Here is a 22,908-nt window from a genome sequence, read left to right as displayed (position 1 = left end):
AAAAAAATTTTTTTTCCTTAATAGTCTTTAGAATTAAATATGTCTAATCTTATGACCCTACTGTCTACTCTTATTTTGCAAGCACTCAAATCAGATGTGTTTGTTCAGTCAGGGTAATATCTGGTTTATGCATTTGTTTCTATAGCAATGATGTAGGCGTTAACACGCTGCCAAGTGACTTTCTTCTAAAACAACTGAGAGAGGCAAGCTATGAGTATGAAAAGAGCAGGGAAATGGACATTTTTCCTCATCAGTTCCTCATGAGGCGCATGGGCCTTCTGATGACCTGCAATAACTTTGTAAACATTTAAAACGTCGTGCGTTTTCGGTGGAGTTCTGACTAAATAAATTAAACAGACTTCTGTTAATGGTGCCTAAAAATCAGATTCCAGCTATCAGTGAACAAAAGCCTATGTTTTGTGATTAATATAGCAATCCCATGAGTAATGTGATGTGGGTGTGCCCAATAAAACATATTTCTTGTCAAAGTTAATCTGATATCTTGTCAAAATAAAAAGGCATCCTATTTCAAATTGTAATATATCTCATACATGATCAGACCGATGACAAGCTATGACCAGGTAATGACCAATTAACAGTGCAGTGACCCTGTAACCTCCAGCGGTATGTGTGAACAGGGCATTTGAGACAGTCTCGTATCAATTTGGTTTGAACAATGAACTCTCGACTGTGCGACCTGCACTGTTTGTTCTTGAGCTCTGTTTCTATATCTAATGTGTCGATGAGATTGCAGTAAGAATAAAACAGAATAATGTTTGAAATTCGTGATTCGAAAGTAAAAAGAAAGATATGAATATCTAGATATACGTTCTTTGGTTGATTTTCATTCATGCATCGACCTGGCACATGAGAGATGTGTTTGTGTGTGTGAGTCAGAAGGCACGTGCAGCTCTGAAGGTAAATTTGCAGTTAACAGTGATGTATGATATACTGGATGAGTTCAAGAGAGTGGTATGAACAGTCTCAACATTGGCAAACAGAGTTCTTCATCACTCACCCTGCTACCCTTTAAGGGCAAACACGGACACGGTCCACTGCAGTCCCGGCCTGCACACGGCTCCTGCAGATTTGATCCCTGCACACACAAAAGCACATAGAGAGACAAGATTACATCCTGTACTACTGTCAAAGCCATACGTCAATACAGTACAAAGAAAACTGTACTCTGAAATGACTGAGAAGTAATACAGAGATTACATCAGTGATTGTTCAAAACTGCAATGAAATTATATCAGCATATTTGTGGACGTGTGTAACAGCAAGCGGTTGTAGCGTAGTTTGTAAAAGTGGCTGTCAGTCTAGAATTGATTTGTTTGTCTTCCCGCAGGCTAGAGATGATCACCTGCACAGCAGTAAGTGGTATGTGATCTCATAGAGGAACAAAATACAAAACCCTGCTCTGGTTTTTAGCCTCTGGTACAGCATACCAAAAGATCTACTTCACAAAAAATTATTCTGTTCATACTGGCAAAGACGATTAGTTACCCTATACATTCCAAATGCTAAACCTAAGCCTTTTTACTATAGCGTGCTCACACACACACACACACACACACACACACAAAGATATATTTGAGCTCTATTGTCCCCTCGCCCCATGCTGAAATCACATTCCAAAGCATGCTTGTTTCACCCTTCCCAATTATTTATCTCTTTTCAATGCGGTTTTTTTTTTCTCTGAAAGCCCCCCACCTTCTATATTCATACAGTGTTTAAACAGACTCTAATATTTCATTGCCAATTGCAAATGCATACTGTTCAAAATTTTGGGGTTGGTGAGGTTTTTTTTAAAGAAGTTCACCAGTGCTGGATTTATTTGATTACTTTATTTGAAACTACAATTTATATTTGAATATATTTTAAAATGTAATTTATCCTTGTGATGGTAATGATGAGTTTTCAGCAGCCATTTGTCAGTTTTATTTAGAAAAAAAAATCTTCAATATTAAGTAATTGCCTTTAATCTTGTTAAATCCGTTTAATGCTCTAAATTAATAAAAGTATGCATTTCATTTTAAAAATACTTGTTGGGTCATTAGCTAACCAGATACCATAACAGACAATACATAGTGTTATTAATATTATTATTAAGTGTACTGGCTGCTGGTCTGTAGATATGGCTTGGGGTTGTAATGTGATTATTTTGCTCATTCTTCATTTAGCACAAGAAACATTATATGCACATAAAAAAATTCAGATTCTAGGTAGCAACATGTTCTTGTGAAATCCAATCCCCTTCATTCAGCAGACCTGTGAATAATGTGATCAATGAAAGCTGCACATATGAGGGTCTTTTAAGTGGTCATCCCGTGCTGGAGTTCAGAGGTCACTGGATAACATTTCACTTTGATTAAAGGATGAAAAGGTGCAGACAAGCGGGGATGAGGGCCCCATGAGGTCTTGGGCAGTGGGTACTTGCCCAAAGGGTCAGGGGTGTTCGGACAGCCATCTAGTAAAAAAACCTCTTAAAAAAGGTCTTAAACTGATAACCAAGACCTTATTTACTAATCACAAAGGGCATGTGTGTACAGTGTCTGTCTGTCTGTGTGTGTGTGTGTGTGTGTGTGTGTGTGTGTGTGTGTGTGTGTGTGTGTGTGTGTGTGTGTGTGTGTGTGATATAAGCCCCCCCTGTGAAAACCTGTCTCCACTCAGAACGTCACATGACTCCACAAAGCCTGCGACTTTTCCAACTTGTGACCGCATTTTTTCTGTGAAGTTTCGGCTCAGGCTTATAATGGAGGGATATAAAGAGAGTGAAAGCAGGAGTAAGATAATGAGTGTGGATAAAAAAAATGGGGTACATGAGAGGAAACCAGTAAAAAGTAGGTTAGAAAGCCGGGATTGCCCTGGACAGGCCTCGGCCTCTCTTCTACTGATCTCCTGTTTACCACTAATTGCTCTGACAGAAACAGGCAGAAAATCTGTAGAGAGGGATTCAGATAGAAGTAGTAACTGAGAGAGGAGGGAAAAAAAACATATATCACGCAAGACAAATCCTGACCAAATCTTGACCTTAGTCTGACTGCAGAAAAAGGCAAACACATACACAAAACAATCCCGGAAACCAAAGAATTAATGATTTTGTGAAAACTGTACAAAACATTTGAGAATATGAGGCTGAAACCAAAATCCAAAAATGTGTTTTCTATTATTATATTTCTATGTGTATTCCTATTTTATTCTGTAAGTGATTCAACATTTTTCACATTAATACTCTTTTATTTTCACATGAATACATATTTCCTTTCTAGATCATTACTAATTACACTTCAGCAATACTGTAAAAAGATAACAATCATGGGGGGGGGGGGGTAATTTTTGAATAAAATAATCAGAAAAGAATGATAAATCATGAATGTCAACATAAATCCACAGAGGTACTCAAACGATACAAATTCTTCTCAACTGCAGAAGTATCAATATAACCTCAAAGTCAAGTATATAGTTAAAGCGATAGTTCATAAAAGAATTAAAATTCTGTCATTAATTCCTACCTTCTTGTCGTTCCAAACCCATAAGACATTTGTTCATCTTCAGAACACAAATTAAGATATTTTTGATGAAATCTGAGTGCTCTCTGACCCTCCACAGATAGAATAGTAGCAATTTTACAAAGCTACGAGAATACTTTCTGTGTGCAAAGATAACAATAATAACAGAATTTATTTAGCGATTCTTCTCCCAGTTACCATTGTCCGTCAGCGTTGTTGCACACTTTATCCTGAACATAATTTTTTGGTGAACTAACCCTTTAAATGACAAATAAGCAGCTGACCTGTAGACTTATGGGTCTTGAGTGGCACACGGATATATGGCGCAAAGTTAAGCGTCAAGTAATTATTCTATTCCATAACTACTACCTTACAGATTAAAGCGGACAGCAGGTGGCAATGTAGAAAGGGGAGAAGGATAATCCAACACCTCTCTTTCAATTTTAAATGGCTGATCCTGTCCCCGAGGAGATCTGCCACCTTTGTCCCCCTCTTTTCAGGATGCTTAACCCACCTGGTGAGAAGTGAAAACATAAGCCATATATGTGAATTCAGGCCCCTCTCCTGTAAGTTAAGCAAACCTCCACTACAAGGAGCAACAAGCCCCTCTCAATAGCACACCTTGACATTCCTTTGCAGCTTGTTCAGTGGAAATGAATTGAGCTATTTGAAGCAGGACAAAGAGTGAAACTTAAGGTGAAATCTCTAAGCAAACATGTCGAGGCGCACACACACACACACACACACACACAAACACTCAACCCTACAGGCAAAAGGACAGGATACATTAACACATTTTACCAAAGAAAAAAATGGGGGTCTTGCTTTCCTCCTTATTGTTTTCCTCCAAAGCAGAGGAGCTTGACACACCTGAATTATGTTTGTACATATTATGTACTACACCCCCTTAACCTTAGCCAACCGTAACATGCAAAGCATCATCCATAAACTCTCAGTTATTTGACCCACAGGAACAACTGTGTGTGTAGAAAAAAATGATCTGTACACATAAGTGTCAAATCAAGCATATCATGACTGTGATTCTGACTTGTGAAATCAGGACTGCTATGGTTGTATTGGGATGTTTGTTCGTCCTTGGGCAACGACACAGCATGAACAACTGAAGACCCCAATAGGTTTAAGATTCACTGGCATATGCATACATGTGTATTTGAGAAACCCAGAGGCCACACACAGACTCTGAGAGAGGTTAACCTCCAGTTTCCTCTCAGGGTTTAGAGATGTTTGTCTGCTCACATTCCCTCCATCAACTGCTGTCCTCAATCAATCCACCCATATCAGTGCACGACAGAACAGAAAACAAGACTGAAAAAACCAAAGAAGAAGAAAGGGAAAGGATATAAGAGAAGGGACATTTATCTTGCTCTCCTGTGATCGATGAGCTCCTCTTTTCAATTATCCATTGAAAAAGTAAAGTAAGGGATTACTGCTCATTTTTAGGTAATTTAGTTACAGTTACTCATAAAGTACTTGCATTACATACAGTAAATAATTTAAACATCTCTAAAATCAATATTGAATTTGAAATCTAAATTTACTGTCTAAAAGATCAAATTGAATGCAGCGTCTTCAACCCTCTGTGCGCCAACGAGTTCACTTTCAGTTTTTCCTGATTCACATAGAAAACTTAAATACTCAGATAAGACAAAAATCAATCGGATCTTAAAAAGGGCCTACTTTTATTTGTGTACACTGACAATAACAACAAAACATTGTGCTTTTACAAAATAAACAGAACAAACGGTGCACTTTCTGCTGTCTAGGTCTCTGTGAGCAATTTTCTACATGTCACAAACTCAGCAATTATTTGAAACAGAGACTTGAGAAATATCTCTAAAGAAAGCTTGTGTCTACTTTTTAACAAATTCAAATCGAAAACGATTATTCTCTGATTATGTACCCTATTTTCCGGACTATAAGTCGCACTTCTTTTCATAGTTTGGCTGGTCCTGCGACTTATAGTCAGGTGCGACATATTTATCAAAATTAATTTGACATGAACCAAGAGGAATGAACCAAGAGAAAACATTACCGTCTACAGCCGCCAGAGGGCGCTGTATGCTACTCAGTGCTCCTGTAGCCTCCTTTTCTCCCTGAAAACATAGAGCGCCCTCTGGTGGCTGTAGACGGTAATGTTTTCTCTTGGTTCTTTGTTCCTTAATAAATGCGACTTATAGTTCAGTGCGACTTACATATGTTTTTTTCCTCATCATAACGTATTTTTGGACTGAAGCGACTTATACTTAGGTGCGACTTATAGTCCGAAAAATACAGTAATCCCTATGAAACCAAAGCGAGGTACAGTCTTTCCTGTATCTGAGCTTGAAGTGTCTAATTTTAAATGAATGAATTCAAATCGAAAATGAATATTCTATGATTATGTAATGTAGATGTAGGCTAATAAAATATGTTGAATGGGACTGAATTTGTATTAAACATGATTACAATTTAATAATAACATTAGAAATTTGTAATTGAACTCTATACCGTTTCCTTTCCATGGTTATTCAAACAGTGAATGAATTATAGCTAATGTTATATAGAAATGAATTGACATTATCATTTCAGAGATGTCATGTCCATTCAAAGTGAGGTGGCACGTACCCCTCAGATTTCTGAGCCAAGTTGATTTTAAATTCAGCTTCCAAAAGACAAAAATAGCAGACTAATATTTTTTATATTTGATACAATCACACCGGTGTGATTAGATCGTTCAGTGTGGCACAGCATCAGCTGCTAAATTCAAATCTACGTTTGCGCTTTAGCTGGCACTGAGACAGAGACAGACACATCTGTACAGCGCTGATGTCTTATAACAAATCACACATGAATCTGTTGATCTTATGAATGCAATGGCCATGTATTTAATTTATTCTTACCTACAATAGTAAAAGTGTTATTTTTACATAAACCTGTACGGATTTTACTAGTTGGGCTTTCCTTGCCAAACTGAAATGTATTGTTTAACTTTTTTTTTACTTTTTTGTTATTCGGATATGTTGTTATTCAGAGTATATCTAAGGTTACATTTTTTATAAAAATGTTTAAGTATTAAAGTTGTTTTAAACCTGAAAGGCTAAACTATTCTATGTTTGACTCAAATTGAAAGAATAAAGAGTTTAATTTCTATTAAGGTTTATAGGGATTTTAAGATGCAGTCTAATTAGCGATTTGATTAAGTTACTTGTTGAGTAACTAAGTTACTTTTCAGACAGAGTAATTAGTAATTTAAATACAATATTGATGATGTAATTAGTAATAGTAATTCATTACTTTTTAAAAGTAACTTACCCAACACTGTCAGGCCAGGCTTGTTTAGCTAAATACTGACCGTTATGAAAAGTGTCTAGTGTAGCCTGCATAAAAAAAAACCATAAAAACATAAAAAAACAGGACAAAAATATAGTTCATGACCAGACATTTCTTTGTGAAGACAGTGGCATAATACAGTGAAATAATATGTTATTTTGCCTTATTACACGGCTCTGTGGAATACTTGATTCTGATTGGTCAGTCATGACATACAATTATTTAATTATGTCATCCTGGTATCGCAGATTTGCTCTCGTTTCATACAAACGCAGCTGCTGCCATTTTTCTACGATCGTTTTGTATGCTATAATCGATTATAAGAACTAACAAACTGATAATTATTTTCGTCTTAAATCTTTTATTTACTTAATTATTTATGTGGTGAAATGTTGTGTAATACGTGGTTTGACTGCACCGTTTCCCTTAAATGTCCGTCTAGTTTGAACTTGCCACTTGCTCGCAAATGCTGTCTACACGGAAGCTTTGCGTTCAAATATTTCAACTCAAATCAGTTAGGGCTGAAACAATTCCTCGAGTAACTTGAGTAACTCGATTACAAAAAATGATCGAGGCAAATTCCTCTGCCTCGAAGCCTCTTTTAATTTATTTTAAATCTCACATCAGGTTCTTTCGCAATGATTTTTTTAAATGTGACACAAGGGTCTACGTCACCCACAAAGTGGAAGGAGACACAAGCGCTGTATCCGAAATCGCATACTGCAAGGAGTCAGCAGTGTTTTGATTTGAGGGTGCGGGCAAACGTAAAGAGAATGTTGTGGCGTGTGTCCATTGCAAGATAGAGCTGGCATACCACAACTAGGGCCCTATGATTTCCGCGATGCAGAAAACGCGGAGGGAATCACGGAATCCAGTCATAAAAACGGAATTTACAGTTAAACGCAGAATGGCACAGAATTTGCCAAATTTTGAATGAATTAATCAAAAATAGGTCATTGCACTTACATCAAATCACGATATGGACTAATATCTGTAAATATTAAGCCAGAACAGTCTATTTGAATATGAATCCTGCATGTTCTGCGTGTCTGTGTTAATGAATGGAGCAGAAGCGCGTCTTCCTTTATCACACACACTGAAACGCGCGTGACACTCGCGGTGATTTCAGCATCTGTCGTCTCACTAAATAAGGACGTGAAGACATGAACAACATCTCCAGAACTGCTCTGAGAGTCCCTTCATGAGCATTTGACCGTTTGATTTGAGTAAAAATAGCGTCACATCACATACACAGAACTGTAAAGGTACGTCAACCCGTCAAAATAAAAGTCCGGTTTAAAGAAAAGTATTTGCCAGATATGTATTACTATTGTTCAGCAGAATGTACATAGCCTACTACTAAAATAATTTTTTTAAGGTTTAATCACACAACATTTCTACCATGTTTTATTTTTAATAGTAAATCCCCTTTGTTTACCAAAAAGTTAAGTTTGCTTAATTTTCAATAGTTAAAAGATAAATTAAATTAATGTTTTATGTGTTTAATGTTTAATGTGCACCTCAGAAAATGCTTTATTTAAAACCCCAACTGAATGGCACTTAAATGCACTTAATTCATCTGTCAACTTTATTGTCATTGTTCACAGTACAAGTACAGACAGAGAAACAATGGGTAATAATTAAATGTTTATTTTTGATGTATTCATTGCATTCTATGCATTTAAAAAAATACAAATATTTTTTTTCTAAAAAAGGTAACTTAGTTGTTCATTTTAAAGGTCCTATGACATGAAAATTTCACTTTCTGAGGTTTTTTAACATTAATATGAGTTCCCCTAGCATGTATGTGGTCCCCAAGTTTCTAAAAATTTAAAAATTTAAAAACTTACATATTTAAGTTTATTTAACTTGACGCTTTTGTAGACTCTACCTAAATCACTCAGAGGTTTTAAATGTTGATACTTGATTCATTTGAAGTCACCATTGTGGTGGAAAGTGTTTGGTTTAGTTGGGATCTTGGTCCAGTTGCTGCTGGGTTGGTGTATTTTAAAACGCTGTTTTTGTGGTGAAAAAAGACGAATTTAAATGAGCTCAGGTGTTATCAGATGTTTTTTGTTGATGAGAAAGTCATCACATAATACGTATTTGAGATCATAAAATAAGTTTTGTTTGATATTTTTAACAGGCACCAAGAGCAAAATACTTATTTTGAAGATGGACAAAATGAATGCATTTGAAATATTTTGAGTAAAAGAATCAAGTACTCACACACACAGACTTCTAGATTTAGCATATGCATCACAACAACGGTGACAAACAAAAGAGCTCCATAGCACAAACTCATCCTTATTTTACAGCCTTTTTTGTTCTGATTGTCACCATTGATGTGATGCATATCCAAAATCTTGATGTCTGTTTGTGACGATGTGATCTGTTTTCAAAAAGTAAGTACATTATTTTATCTACTAGGTTTCTATCCATAAAAGTGAATCCACAGTTGCAGCAATACATTTTATTTTAACCTGTCACCATTACAAGCAAGATGTGCATGTCTGATCTCAACTCTCATTGCCACAATAACAGTGTTTTACAACACACAAGTTACAGCAGCAAGAGACAAGCTAACACCAATAAAGAGCTGATGACACACTTTCCACCTCAATGGTGACTTCAAATGTATAAAGTATCAACATTTAAACCTCTGTTAATTCTCAATAAGAGCTTCTCTAGATGTCTGACAGAAATAAAGTCACAGAACCTTGTAAGGAGGATCTGTAAACGTCTATATCGGACGTACAGAAGACATAAAAAACATTTTAAAAAAGACATCATAAAACATTCTGCCTCCTCAGTGGACATCTTTTCAACGTCTGCAAAGACATAAAAAGATGTCCACTGGACGTAACTTTGCCCAATGGATTAGGTTGATGTTAAAATACGCAAACATAGTAATTTTTTGTTAAGTTTACTCAAAAAAGCGCTAGCGATAAGTTGCCTTATTTTTTTAAGTTGACACAACTTTTTTTTTTACAGTGCAGTATAGGGTTTACTGTATTTTCATAAATATTGTGACATTTTGTCAAAAGGTCAAAGTTTAAATATGCTGTTATTTGTTTTACTTCAGTGTGCAAAAAGTGTGCGGTCAAAAATAAGAACATACTTTTCAGTTAAATTTACATGTTGAGTTAACTTAAATATATAAGTACACTTGAAATTAATACCAAGTTAAGTGAACATAATCGTTTAAGTACATTAAATAAGCACCAAGTTTGGTGAACTGAGTGATTTAAGTACAATCTACAAAACCGTCAAGTTAAATAAACTTAAATATGTAAGTTTTGGGAAACTCCATTACTCAATTAAATTGAGGCAACGAGTTTACTCAATCAATTTAGTTCAGTCAACTTATTAGGGTTTTCTACAAAAGCGTCAAGTTAAATAAACTTAAATATGTAAGTTTTAGGAGACTCCATTACTCAATTAAATTGAGGCAACGAGTTTACTCAATCAATTTAGTTCAGTCAACTTATTAGGGTTTCCAGTGTATTGGTTTAACGAGTTAAGCAGTAACGTTAGCTGCCATGTTCTTTCTCTCAAAGGAAAACGATTGGGCCACTTCATCAAATACTATAAGTTGTCGTTTCAATAATCATACCATATCAAAATCACGTACCACAAGGATAACATATTTCACTAGTAGAAATCATGCAAAACAACTTTATATCTACATAACTTTACTCACCTAACATAATACACTAAAAAAAAAACGTCATCTTGAAATGTAGTTCAGCAAACCAAACAGACCAAAAGGACGAATTTTGTAATCCACCAATCAGTGCTTTTGTTCTCTTGTTGCTAGGCAGAATTCCTCCCATGGCCAATCACATTAAAGGAAAAACAGAGTGACGTTGAGTTTTTCCAAAGGATTACTCATGATTTTGAGCTCACAACACTTGAAATCTTAAGTTTATGCATTTTGAAGGTAAATTAGTTAAATTAACTCATATTTTTAAGTGGCAGGACCAAAACGCAAAATTTTAAGTAATGTTTAGTCAACATTACTTGATTTTTTAAGTCAAGACAACATTAGGGTTTACAGTGTGCCTTTGAGAAAATGGAAGCTCAAACGGTCTGATCTGGAATCTCCTCTTTGTGACGTTGTAAAGAGAAATGTTACCTCCCCTTTCTCTGCTTTGCCCGCCCAAATATTTACATATAATTCAGTCGCAATGTCAGCACAGGCGCTATAAACAGAATTTTATGATATGGATTCGACAGCACCGGCACAAACAGTGAGTAACAGTGTTCATTAATGCCTGATCTGTGATCAGTGATTTCTGATGTGTAGCTAATCATTCAAGTTCACACAGACTTTCTTTCTAAATCGTTTAATACTGTTTATGCATCAGTGAATCAAGCCAGTGACTAAACGATCAACTTCACGTTGTTTCTCTTAGTAGCATGAAACAAATCTGTTATTTAAATTGTGATTTAACTACAGAGAGCGATCAAAGAACGCTCCCCTTTTTTTCGGAGCCGTCACACATCGCGAGTATATCTGCACACTTGCCCAAACTGCCGTTACAATGAATGACGCTGTTATGCTGCACAACAGAGCTCTTACTGTATTCATGTGGTGTATTCATTTGTTTGCTGTTAGTTGTGGTGAAAGCATTTTGTGAGAGAAAACGTGTTGCAATAATGACGAGATCACTGCATTCACGCGATAAACAGACTCTGTCTACTCAGCTCATCACTGCAGCCTTTCATGTGATGGGAAAAGATCGAAAAAATAATTATATAATCAACAAATCCACGATTCGTTAATATCGACAGCTGTAGTATTTGAGAGGGTTCCACATGTAATACGCATTTCAAATGCAGTTTTCGTTTACTCGGAGTCTCACAGCAGACACGTCAATTCAAACAGAGCATTCAAGCCAGAGGGCTATTATCAGGATATAAAAATGCTTTTTATTTCTAAATTTTAAATGTAAAAATCATACTAACAATATAAGTACACCTAAGGAAACATTAAAAAGCATTTAAAGGAAATAATCCATGTCATGGGACCTTTAAGAGACCCAGGAGTATTATTTTCTCTTGCATAATTAACATTGCACTTTAATTAAGCAAAAACACATTTTATCCGATTACTCGATTAATCGATGGAATTTTTGGTAGAATACTCGATTACTAAAATATTCGATAGCTACAGCCCTAAAATCAATATTTTGTGTCTAATTATTTACTTATGTGGCAAGTAGCTGTGTAATAAGCAGGATAATGTACATCCAGCTGGTTGTTATCTCAGAATAAACCTCAACAGGGTGATCAGGACCCCGAAGGGATAACAAACAGCTGTATGTAAATTATCCCTTACATATAAAAACAGTTGTCATGTGCGTGGGTAAAATTTACCTGCTGGCAATTTTAGGTATACAGCGACCCCTGCCAGTTTTAGTATTAAAAAACACTCAAATATTTTACCAGACCCATACTTTACAACTGTAATATATATGTAATAAAAAGTATTAAGATACACAATAAAGATGTAATAAAGATAGACAAACTCAATTACTAGGATTATAATTGCAACTGGTCAGGAATTGGCACAATTCAGCACTGGGAGATCAAATATCAGGGTCAGAATCAGGAATGCTAATGCCGCAAAACAAAAGAAGTGAACAAGGTTTATATTTACATGATTGCAGATGAGGTGCCTATAAAATAGCATGTAAACTAGAATGTTTGTCGTCATGTTGCATTTATAACATGCTTTTCCTGTACAAACATCTAATTAACATCTTGAAACACCAAGATTCACATAAACAAAACCTAGATTTTAAACATCACAAAATCCAGCTGCAGAATGTCTTATCAACATCCGACAGGAAATGCTTTGTTTTTTGTATGTTTTAACCAGATGAACATAAAGACACACAGACATCTTGGCATGCACATGTTTTTTAGTTACTTTATTTTATTCTTCGTCTTTTATCCTTGTTTTTGCAGTTTTCTAAACAGACCTCCTACGAAAAAGGCTGGGCTCCTACACGCTTAGCTTCAGGGTCTGCTGGTCATATGTGTCCATTCTCACAGCTGTGTTTAAACTCTCAGTACTTCACAGTTTACCTCAGGCCAAACAACCCCCATTCCTTTACTATCAACAGCATATACATTCGGTTTTGATGGGCTCTTAAAACCCCAGGCCCCCCATTGACAGACCCTGACCTACACATGTTTGATGTCATCCAAGTATAACATAAATTCCAACGCACACAGCATGCTTCAAACGCCCGAATGAACAGAAAATACTGAAGCCTACTCATAATTGCTTGTGTATGTTTCTCAGTGGCTTGATGACACCTGGGAAATATCTAAGACCAAAATACAAGGGGGAAATTCATCAGGTCAAATTATTATATATTTATTTTTACTATTATTTTTTAAAATAGAAAAAAAATCATATTACCTGCAGCTAGTTTGCACTTAAGGTTTATAGTAGACTACTAAACACCTGGTGAACTACAAAAATTGTGCAAAATATCTTGATGGTCTTTTAAAAACTTTAGCATAATATAGTGTTTAATTGCTGATTTAGGAGTGAAATGCAACACTTATATATTATTGAAAGATTACTGCCAGATTTACCCATTTCAGCAAACTGATGAATTTGTATTTTAATTTCAAAGTGGATTCACCCATTAGGCTATAATGCAGCTTTCTCTAATAGAATAGTTCACCCAAAAATGAAAAATACCTGATTTACATACTAGGTGTGCCTTTCTGTGTTGTGCTAGTTACTCAAAGAATGTAATATATTACTCATTACTATTTACTCCTTTCAAAAGTAATTTTGTTACTTATTACTTTCCGGCAACAGTAATTAATTACACTACTAGTTACTGTGTATGACTTTTTTATCACTCCCCACAGAAGTTGTAACTGTGTATCTTCCACATAAAATTCTTAATCTAGAATGTTACTAACAACATATTTCTGCCTCATCATTTGACCAAAATCCACATTAGATCGCGGTCAGAAGTTATTACAAACACTCAATAGTGATTGATACAGTAGTGACATTCAGGCAGAAGTGTTGTATTAATCTCATTAATTGTCATGTGTTGCTTGAAGCTAATTGTAATTTCTTCATTGTGCAATTTTCCAAAAAGATTTTTAATTATAGTAATTATAGACATCACATGCATGTGCGAGGTGTGAAAATTATGAAAATAAATCTAGAAATTATTTTATTTTTGGATTTTAAATCAGCGGTTTGAGGCATCAAAAGTAATTAAGCAAGCTGTTTTAGGGATGATAATTGTAATATTCTTACTAAAATAGTTATTAGTTATACTACTAATTACTGAAAAAGTATTATTATTACAGTAATTAAATAACTAGTAACTGTCAGAACTATGGACTTGTCTATGTGTTTTTTTCCGTTAACCAGTTTCTGTCTTCCATGGTTATTTGGTTTCCAGGTGAGTCTAGTTTCTTCTCCATGTGTTCCATGTCCTTGTTTAATTTAGTCATTCCATCCACCTGTGTTTCATCAATTATCCTGAGTTTAAAACTTCAGTCATTTGAGTTCATATTTGTTGGAGATTGTACGTCTACCCATGTGTGTCCTGTGCTTTTGTCTACCCCTTTGGATTACTGATATTAAAAAAAGAATTTTGTGCATTCAGTGTTTCCTCATTCCTCGCAACACAACACAGTGTGCCAGTTAATGCCCAACACTTGTGACTTTCTTCTTTTAGAATTATACAATCAGAGTTATATTAAATAATTTAAATGAATTTTTGATTAGGAATATGCATTGCTTAGAATTCATATGGACAACTTTAAATGCGATTTTCTCAATATTTAGATTTTTTTGCACCCTCAGATTCCAGATTGTCTAACAGTTGTATGATACCAAATATTGTCCTATCCTAATAAATCATAAATCAATGGAAAGCTTATTAGGAACAGAGTACAATTAGGCCAATGCCCTCCATTTACTTTCTATGTCAGGAAGCTGCCTACTTGTCATTTCTGACTTAAAACAACATACAGAGCAATGCCTAAAAGCAGCTATGGGACAAGGTGTTACAGTAAACAGGCAAAAAAATAAAACCCAGAACAAAGGCATAAAAGGCAGTCCTAGTATTAAATACAAATACACTTATTTTATAGTAAACTTAAAAATAAAATTATAATATTTACTTTCTTTGTTTGCCTCTTTAAGAAGAATCACTTTATGTATTCCCCAATTTTAAGTCGCTTTGGATGAAAGAGTCAAAAAATAAATAAAAATTGTTTTCATCATATTTATACTTGAAATCAGCAGGCTTTTATTTTGGCAGGTTGCCGGCAAGTAAGTATACGCGCTTCCTGGATTTAGCGCTGCTGATTAAAGATTGTCAGTGGATGAATGTCACAGTTTTGCATTATGCTTTGAAAACGGCATGGCATAGCCTAGATTTATGCTTTCAGGTTGAAAATAAAACTTATACAGTACAGTGTGTCATCTAAAGTGGTAATTGTGTATTAACAGCTGTCAACCATGTTGGTACGCAAATGCGCTGTCAGAACGTATTTATATAACGCATTTTTTATTTTGGTCGTGCATGCGGACCTGCGGACCATTTATGTGCACCCCTGTCTATATGATTCAACTCAATTGCATTTTACCAATGAAGAAAAACTGACTGAATGCGTGACATTCAGTGGCCAAGTGATGCTTATGGTCCATGATATTTGTACAGATTCTGACATGAACAAATCTTTGTGACTATATACTTCAAGTTTGAAAAGACATTTATGCCCCGTTTCCACCACAGGAACTTTACCCAGGAACTAGGGACTTTGGCCTGGTACTCGGTGTGTTTCCACCGCAGGAACCAGGAACTAAATAAAGTTCCGGGTAAAAAAAATGCCCTCTCAAAAAGTCCCTGCTGGCAAGGTGGTACTTTTTCAAAGTTCCTGAACTTTCGGGGGCGGGACTTGGCCGCTAAACTTCCTGATTGGTTGAGTTCAACCACCATTTATTCGGATCAACATTTTCAAAATATTACTGTTATTGTGTCATGAAATGTAATTTTAAAAGTATTTCTGGCGAGAATGTAGTTGTTTAAAACTCAAATCTGTGGTTTATTTAAAAAGACAGCGCCTATTTAAAAATGTGTTTCGCCGATCTCAGAGACGGTCAGCTCCACGCGATCAGCGGGAGCTCATTCCTCATTGATCCGCCGAGAAGCAGCCTCAACTCGGCTAGACCTTCTGATGTGTGCCGCTGGCTCTGATGTCTCTTTAGTGGTTAAACATAAAATATAATTCAGCTGCAGGGTAAATCTAACAGGTTTTCTTTGGTCTGTATTCAATTTTTCTATATGCTAAAATGAAAATAAAAAAGGCAAATCTATATAATAATTAGTTTCATTGTAATGGCTGTATATCCCTGAACTAAGTACATTTATGCAGCTGTTATTATGTTTAAATGAAAACGAAAGGAGGCAGTGGTATTTGATATCCTATTTCATTTTATTGTAAATATACAGAGAGGAAAATAGTAGCCATGGTCAGCTGACTGAAGTTATCAAGTATATGCTGCTGTTTGCAGATTTACTGGACTTGCGTCGTCGCGGACATCACACTCCTGAGTCGAATGCACAAAATCCGCACTACCGAGAATGCACGTCCAAAATCAGCATACTTTGTATTGAGAAACGCGCGCAGACCTACGTCACCAGTCTATTTGCCTAATCTTCCCGGTACTTTACACCACGGTGGAAACGCAGAAAGCAACAGGTCTGGGGGGAAAAACGTTCCTGGGAAAAAAAGTTCCTGGTACAAATGTTCCGGGTAATTTCGGTGGAAACGTGGCATTAGTTCCCAAATTAAGTGAACCTTAATTTCCAGGTCATCTACAAGATAGTTCGAAATGCTGATAAATTCAAGAAAATAATGAGACATAAACACATGAAAGTATGGTTGAAATGTTTAAAAAAATTATAAAATAAATAAAATAAGTTTATTCTTTGGCACCTAGAAAAAATAATTTGGTGCCTGTAATTTTTTCTAATAGGAGCCAATGGCTCCTTACTCGATATTTTGGTTTGGGGCCCTGTACACGGAAGTCTTGGCACGCTCACTGAAGCCATGCAGGTTTGGAGAGAAGCTCTACACCCTAATCTAGCAAGCCCCAGCACCTGCCTACCTCTGGACACTGCTTTGACAGGTCCTTCAGAGTTTGTGTGTGAGTGTCTCGCAGAGCGTCTACAAGTGTTGAGCACAGCACAGATTTATGACTCCTATGATCCAATAGTAATACATCAATAGTGGGTGAAGGTAGCTGAGCATGTACTTTGTCACTACAGAGCTAATTCTTAACTGCTGATACCAGAATAGATCCTTCTCACACCTTTACACTACTGCCAGAGTGATGACTACATCCAGATCAGGTTGAGGTTTTTCCTCAACAAATGTTGACACTGTAAGTTAAGCATGCTTGAAGTTTAGACTCATCATTCCTCACCACTCTGAGCATTTACCTTTTGCCGCCTTTTACAAGCTTTCACATTCAGACTCTTTTACAGCCAGACCAAGACAGCCAGCACAACTCTTGCAACTAGAGCTATGGGCTACACGATCAGGTAATTGTATGGAAATATATAGAAAAAGTTATTTTTATCACTGCAACTATTTGTTTTTATCTGAACTCTAGCTTTTAGAGTCAATCCAGAGCATATATAAGAGAGCCAGTGGCACTGCTGCCAGTGTGAACATTACCCACTTATGTGCAATCACACTGATGAAAGGTGAGGCATTGGCTTCGTATCTCTGGCCTGGGATGCTAATAAGGCTCTTTGAAGTGGAAGCAGCAAGCAACAAAAAGAGGAAGAGCTTTTCCTTTTTCCATTCAGCAGAGAATTCCACACAGGAGGTCATAAATGGTTACCAAAATTACAAAATAAATTCATGTTTGGCCACAAAATCATTTCACTTGCATGTTAAAACAGCTTGCTAATGCTAAAGGTTCAGATCTGCTAATGCTATAGGAAAACATAGCACAAACTAATAATAACAATACTAATAATACTACTAATAATGAGTAAAATAATCAGGTTTTGAATGAAATATACACCACTGTTTAAAAGTTCAGTATTTGTAAGACTTTTAATGTTTTTGAAAGAAGTCTCTTATGCTTACCAAGGCTGTATTTAATTAATAAAAAAAATACAATTTAAAATAAACCATTTTCTATTTTAAAATATTTAAAATTAATTAATTCATTTATTTGCAATGACAAAGCTGTACTCCAGACTTCAGAGTCACATGGTCCTTCAGAAATTATTGTAATATGCTGATTTGGTGCTCAAGAAACATTTCTTCTTGTTATCAAAGTTGAAAATTGTTGTCCTTCCTGTTATTTTTCTGGAAACCGTAATGCATTTTTTTCCTTGATGTATATAGTGATCGAAAGAACAGCACTTACATAAAAAATGTTCTATTTAATACATCCTTGCTAAATAAAAATAAATAAATCTCGCGCCAAACTTTTAAACAGTAGTTTATCTGATTTAAATAATTGTTGAATATGCCTTTTTAATAATTGCATTCACCATTTTGGATTTTTTTTTATAAGCACTTGCACCGAAAGATACACGCAATTTGGTTAAAACATTTTTTTTTATTTCAAATAAAATACTGCCTCCAAAGGCACGTCGCTAGGTTTTGAGCAAACATCTCACTTTTCAGCACTGCTATTTATAGAAAAAAAGGATGTCTCACAGTAGTGGGATCTTATTTGGACATTTTTACCAGGAAGGATCACCTGAACGGCAAGCTACCAGGATGAGAGCAAATGAATGAGGGAGAAACGTATGTGTAAGATTACACATTAGTGAGCCTCAAATACTCTTTAGTGTACCTGTGTGACTTAGTGCAAGACCACTTGTGTGTGTGTCTGCTGTAAACCTTGATTAAATTATGTTGAGGAATTTCTCATCTCCTATTTAATGTAAACATTGAGCTGGCATAATACACACCCCCACCAACACCCTAGTTTTCAGTTGTCTTATCTGAGCTGATTCGGCTTTGCTGGAAAGCTTTGAACTTGCTGTGAGTCAATGAGCTCCGTTTGGCTGGAAGGACACACTGATTCAGACAATACCAGCCGTCAGTGGATTTCACATACAGGCACGTGAATGTTTTGTGTACAACCATCTCTAGGGTTTACAGAGAATAGTCCGAAAAAAGTGAAATTATCCAGTGAGCAGCAGTTGTGTGGACAAAATATCCCTTGTTGAGGTCAGAGGTCAGAGGAGAATGGGCAGACTGGATAGAGATGATAGAAAGGCAACAGTAACTCAAATAACCATTTGTTAAAACCAAGGTATGCAGAATACCATTTCTGAACATACAACACTGCCTGGTCTGATGAGTCTCGATTTCTGCTGCTACATTCAGATGGTAGGGTCAGAATTTGGTGTAAAGAACATGAAAGCATGGTTCCATCCTGCCTTGTCTCAATGGTTCAGGCTGCTGGTGGTGGTGTAATGGTGTGGGGGATATTTTCTTGGCACACTTTGGGCCCTATATATATATACAGCTAATTATGTTAACTACAAACTAACCCTAAGCTAAAGCAAGACCTGTTAACATTTTATAATAAGGTCTCATTAGTTAACCTTAGGTAATGCATTAACTAACAATGAGCAACACATTTGTTAAAGTTAGTTAATAAAAATACAACTGTTGATTGCAAGTTCTTGTTAAGGTTCATTAAATAATTTTACAAATACAGCAGCTGGATTTAATAATGTATTAGCAAATATTAAAATTAACATTAACTATGATTAATAAATCCTTTAGATCATTTTTTAGGAATGCAACGATACCATTTTTTTTTCTAGATCCGATTTGATCCGATACCAGCACAGTTTTTTTCTTTAATCAATGTAAAATGTCTATTCTTCTGTGTGTGGACTTGATCGTCACTGTTTGTGTGTTAAACATGATCTACTAAACATAGACAACTTCGCTACAATGAAAAATAACTAATGGAAAAATATATATAAAATCATTATCTCTCACAAAAATACTATTATTGTCACAGTCTTCTGTCTTTCTGTCACTGTCTTCTGTGAGTGTTGTGTTTGTTTGGTGCCATGTGCTCTCTCCTGTCCTTTTCTGACCCCGCCCACCTTGTCACCTCATTATTGTTTTAGTTGCTTCACCTGTGTTTCTCCCTTGCTCCCGGACTCATTTACCTTCACTCTGCACTCTGTAACTCACTTACACACACACAGCTGTTCCCCATTTGTTCATTAGTATATATTCTTGTCTCGCCCACCACTCTGCCTGGCTGTATTGTTTAATGTTACTTGTGATTTGTAAGTGTTCCTGGTTTTCGTGTTTTTTGCATCTTGGTTTTGTTTTTGCCGTGTTGACCTTTTTGTTCTGTTAAATTTAATCTTCCCTGCATTTGGACCCAGACCCTGTTCTTCCTTTGCCGGCCCATGACAGTAAAACTAGGTTAGTGGATAATTTAGCAGCAAAAGTTAATTAGGAAAAATCATGAGCGCGCAATTTTATAAAATCTAAACATTTAGTGAAATAACATTATTTAGTGGGGAACCAATAAAAGTGAATAAGTGTAGGACTAAATCGGTTACACATAGCTCTTTGTATTGTTGTAAAATACAGCAATGAAAACATGTAAATGTATTTACATATATATAAATATAAACTATACAATTTAAAGATATTTCTTTTAAATGAATAGCACAGAAATAAAGGCAGCAATATATGATATGATTAGGGAAGTTGTGGCCTAATGGTTAGAGAGTCGGACTCCCAATCGAAAGGTTGTGAGTTTGAGTCCCGGTCCGGCAGGAATTGTGGGTGGGGGGAGTGCATGTACAGTTCTCTCTCCACCCTCAATACCACGACTTAGGTGCCCTTGAGCAAGGCATTGAACCCCCAACTGCTCCCTGGGCGCCGCAGCATAAATGGCTGCCCACTGCTCCGGGTGTGTGCTCACAGTGTGTGTGTGTGTGTGTGTTCACTGCTCTGTGTGTGTGCATTTCGGATGGGTTAAATGCAGAGCACAAATTCTGAGTATGGGTCACCATACTTGGCTGAATGTCACTTCACTTCACTTTTTTTTAAATATTGGAGTCTTCGACTTAAAGCAGATCATCACCATCAGACCGATCAGTATGTGACATCAAAGTACCGCAAAAGTTTAGAGAGCAGACGGCTACTTGTGCTTTTGAATCTCTCTCGTGGTACTTTGATGTCAAACACCGATTGGTCTGTGCAGCGCCACTTCAAAGCCAAAGCATAGGCCAGTGGTTCAACGCGCCAAATGATTCATCAAATTCGTTCAAAACATGGATTAAGAAATGAAATGCCGTTGTGGGTTGCTCTTGGATGAACCGTTATGATTTATCTTTATATTTTGGTTTGCAAAATTGACCAAAACAGACAACATTGTCTCTAAAATAACACAATATTAACTTCTTAATGAACTGTTGTATAAGATGAGTATCACATTTGCACTCGTGTGATCTTGCACTTGCACTTTTTCTTAACTATTTGATGTAAGACAAATTTTCAAAAAGGGCATTTGGCCCCACATCTTGAATTTTAGGGATATTTTCTAGGCTCCGTCATGCAGTGAGTTGTTGCTCTGCCTCATATTAGTCATCAATCGACTGTATGAAATAGCAGATGATCCACATAGGTCTGGGGTGGGGCAAGTGCGTCAAATGCGTAAATAATTTTAACACGTTATGTTTCTCCATAATTAATCTGATTAACACGTTAAATTACCATCCCTAATATATATATATATATATATATATATATATATATATTAAATTTTTTTGAAAGTATAGTGTCAGTATAGTCTCCTAAGTACAGTATACCCACACACAGAAAGGATGCAACTACCTTGACAGGAGATGCTAAACTAGCAGCCATAATTTTTTTTTAAATTTTACTACTATTTCTTCAAAAAGAGAAAGATAGATGAAAAGAAAAACTGGCCCTCCCTTCCCCCTTGTCCCTCTGTCTCCTTCAAAACAATGACCCCATTCACAGATTCCTGCAGTGGGGCCATGATCTGGTTAAAATATCTCAGTCGGACCTGTCCTTTGTTAGGAAACCAACTTCTTTTTTCCTTTTTTGTCATGGGCAGGGTGAATGACGGACAACAGACTTACCCACACACCATTAAGCAAGTCCTCCTTTGATAGCAAAAGACGCCCAGGGCAATGAATAGCGAGGGGCGGGTACTGAAGAAATGAGAGAAAGGAGGGAAGGAGGACAGCGAGAGAAAAGAAGATAAGAAAGAACAGAAGACCAAAGCAGTTTCTGAAGTTCACCTTCCTCTATTCTTTTTTCTTTGCAAAAACATTTAAGGTAAAAAAGTGTTCATTCAGAAGAATCAGGGCCTAGCAAATATGACAGAGAGAAGCTTAACTTTTCTAAAAGAAGTGAAGAAAGACCTACAAATGGCCACAAGTTCCCTTCGTGTTTTCCAGTCAGGATACATAACTAATCCTACAACACAAGGAGAACACGAAAGAGTGGAATTGTAAAAACAAGGAAAAGAGAAAATTCATAACTTGCTGCTACACACAAGACAATAAAAGATTGAGTGTGGCCTGAGGCAGACAAACAAAAGCTTGAAAAGCAAAGATGAAAGCCATCCCATGATTCTTTTGTATATTACTTTCTACTTGCTTTTCTTTGTCCCACTGCAGACTGCCAACTGACAGGTGGTTGTTTTAGAAACACTTTAGCACCACTCTAATCACTGTCTGTGTCACAAATCCACATGTCTTGCCTGAGAACAGTGCAAATGCTCATATACACCTGACCAGATGTGCCAGTTTGTTAGAGGTCAGAGGTCAGGAATCAAAGTCTCTTGTAAACAGGGTTGAAGAAGGTCACAGCGATGGGGGAAGAGATGATGGGATTTAGTAAGTGAACCAGGTGTTACCAGGAGTTGTGTGGGCACTGTACTGTACGTTCTGCTTTATATCAAAGATCTTCTAACAGTTGTCTGGAAAAACATCTGGAAGGACTACAGGAAAACTTA

General features: G+C 36.3%; 1 protein-coding gene across 4 annotated transcripts in view; it reads right to left on the bottom strand.

The window, feature by feature from the left end:
* LOC132124469 (collagen alpha-6(IV) chain-like) overlaps positions 1–22,908 on the bottom strand; it is a 145,126-nt gene that overhangs the window by 73,813 nt on the left and 48,405 nt on the right. For all 4 annotated transcript variants that reach the window (XM_059535488.1, XM_059535498.1, XM_059535519.1 and 1 more), the window contains exon 4: positions 1,019–1,096. In XM_059535488.1, coding sequence (XP_059391471.1) covers positions 1,019–1,096 — 78 coding nt within the window. The remainder of the gene's footprint in view (positions 1–1,018; positions 1,097–22,908) is intronic.

The sequence above is a fragment of the Carassius carassius genome, chromosome 3, assembly GCF_963082965.1.
Source record: "Carassius carassius chromosome 3, fCarCar2.1, whole genome shotgun sequence".
In the NCBI taxonomy this organism is placed as follows: domain Eukaryota; kingdom Metazoa; phylum Chordata; class Actinopteri; order Cypriniformes; family Cyprinidae; genus Carassius; species Carassius carassius.
Note: the sequence above shows the minus strand (reverse complement) of the source record. Positions and strands in the feature narration are given on the sequence as shown.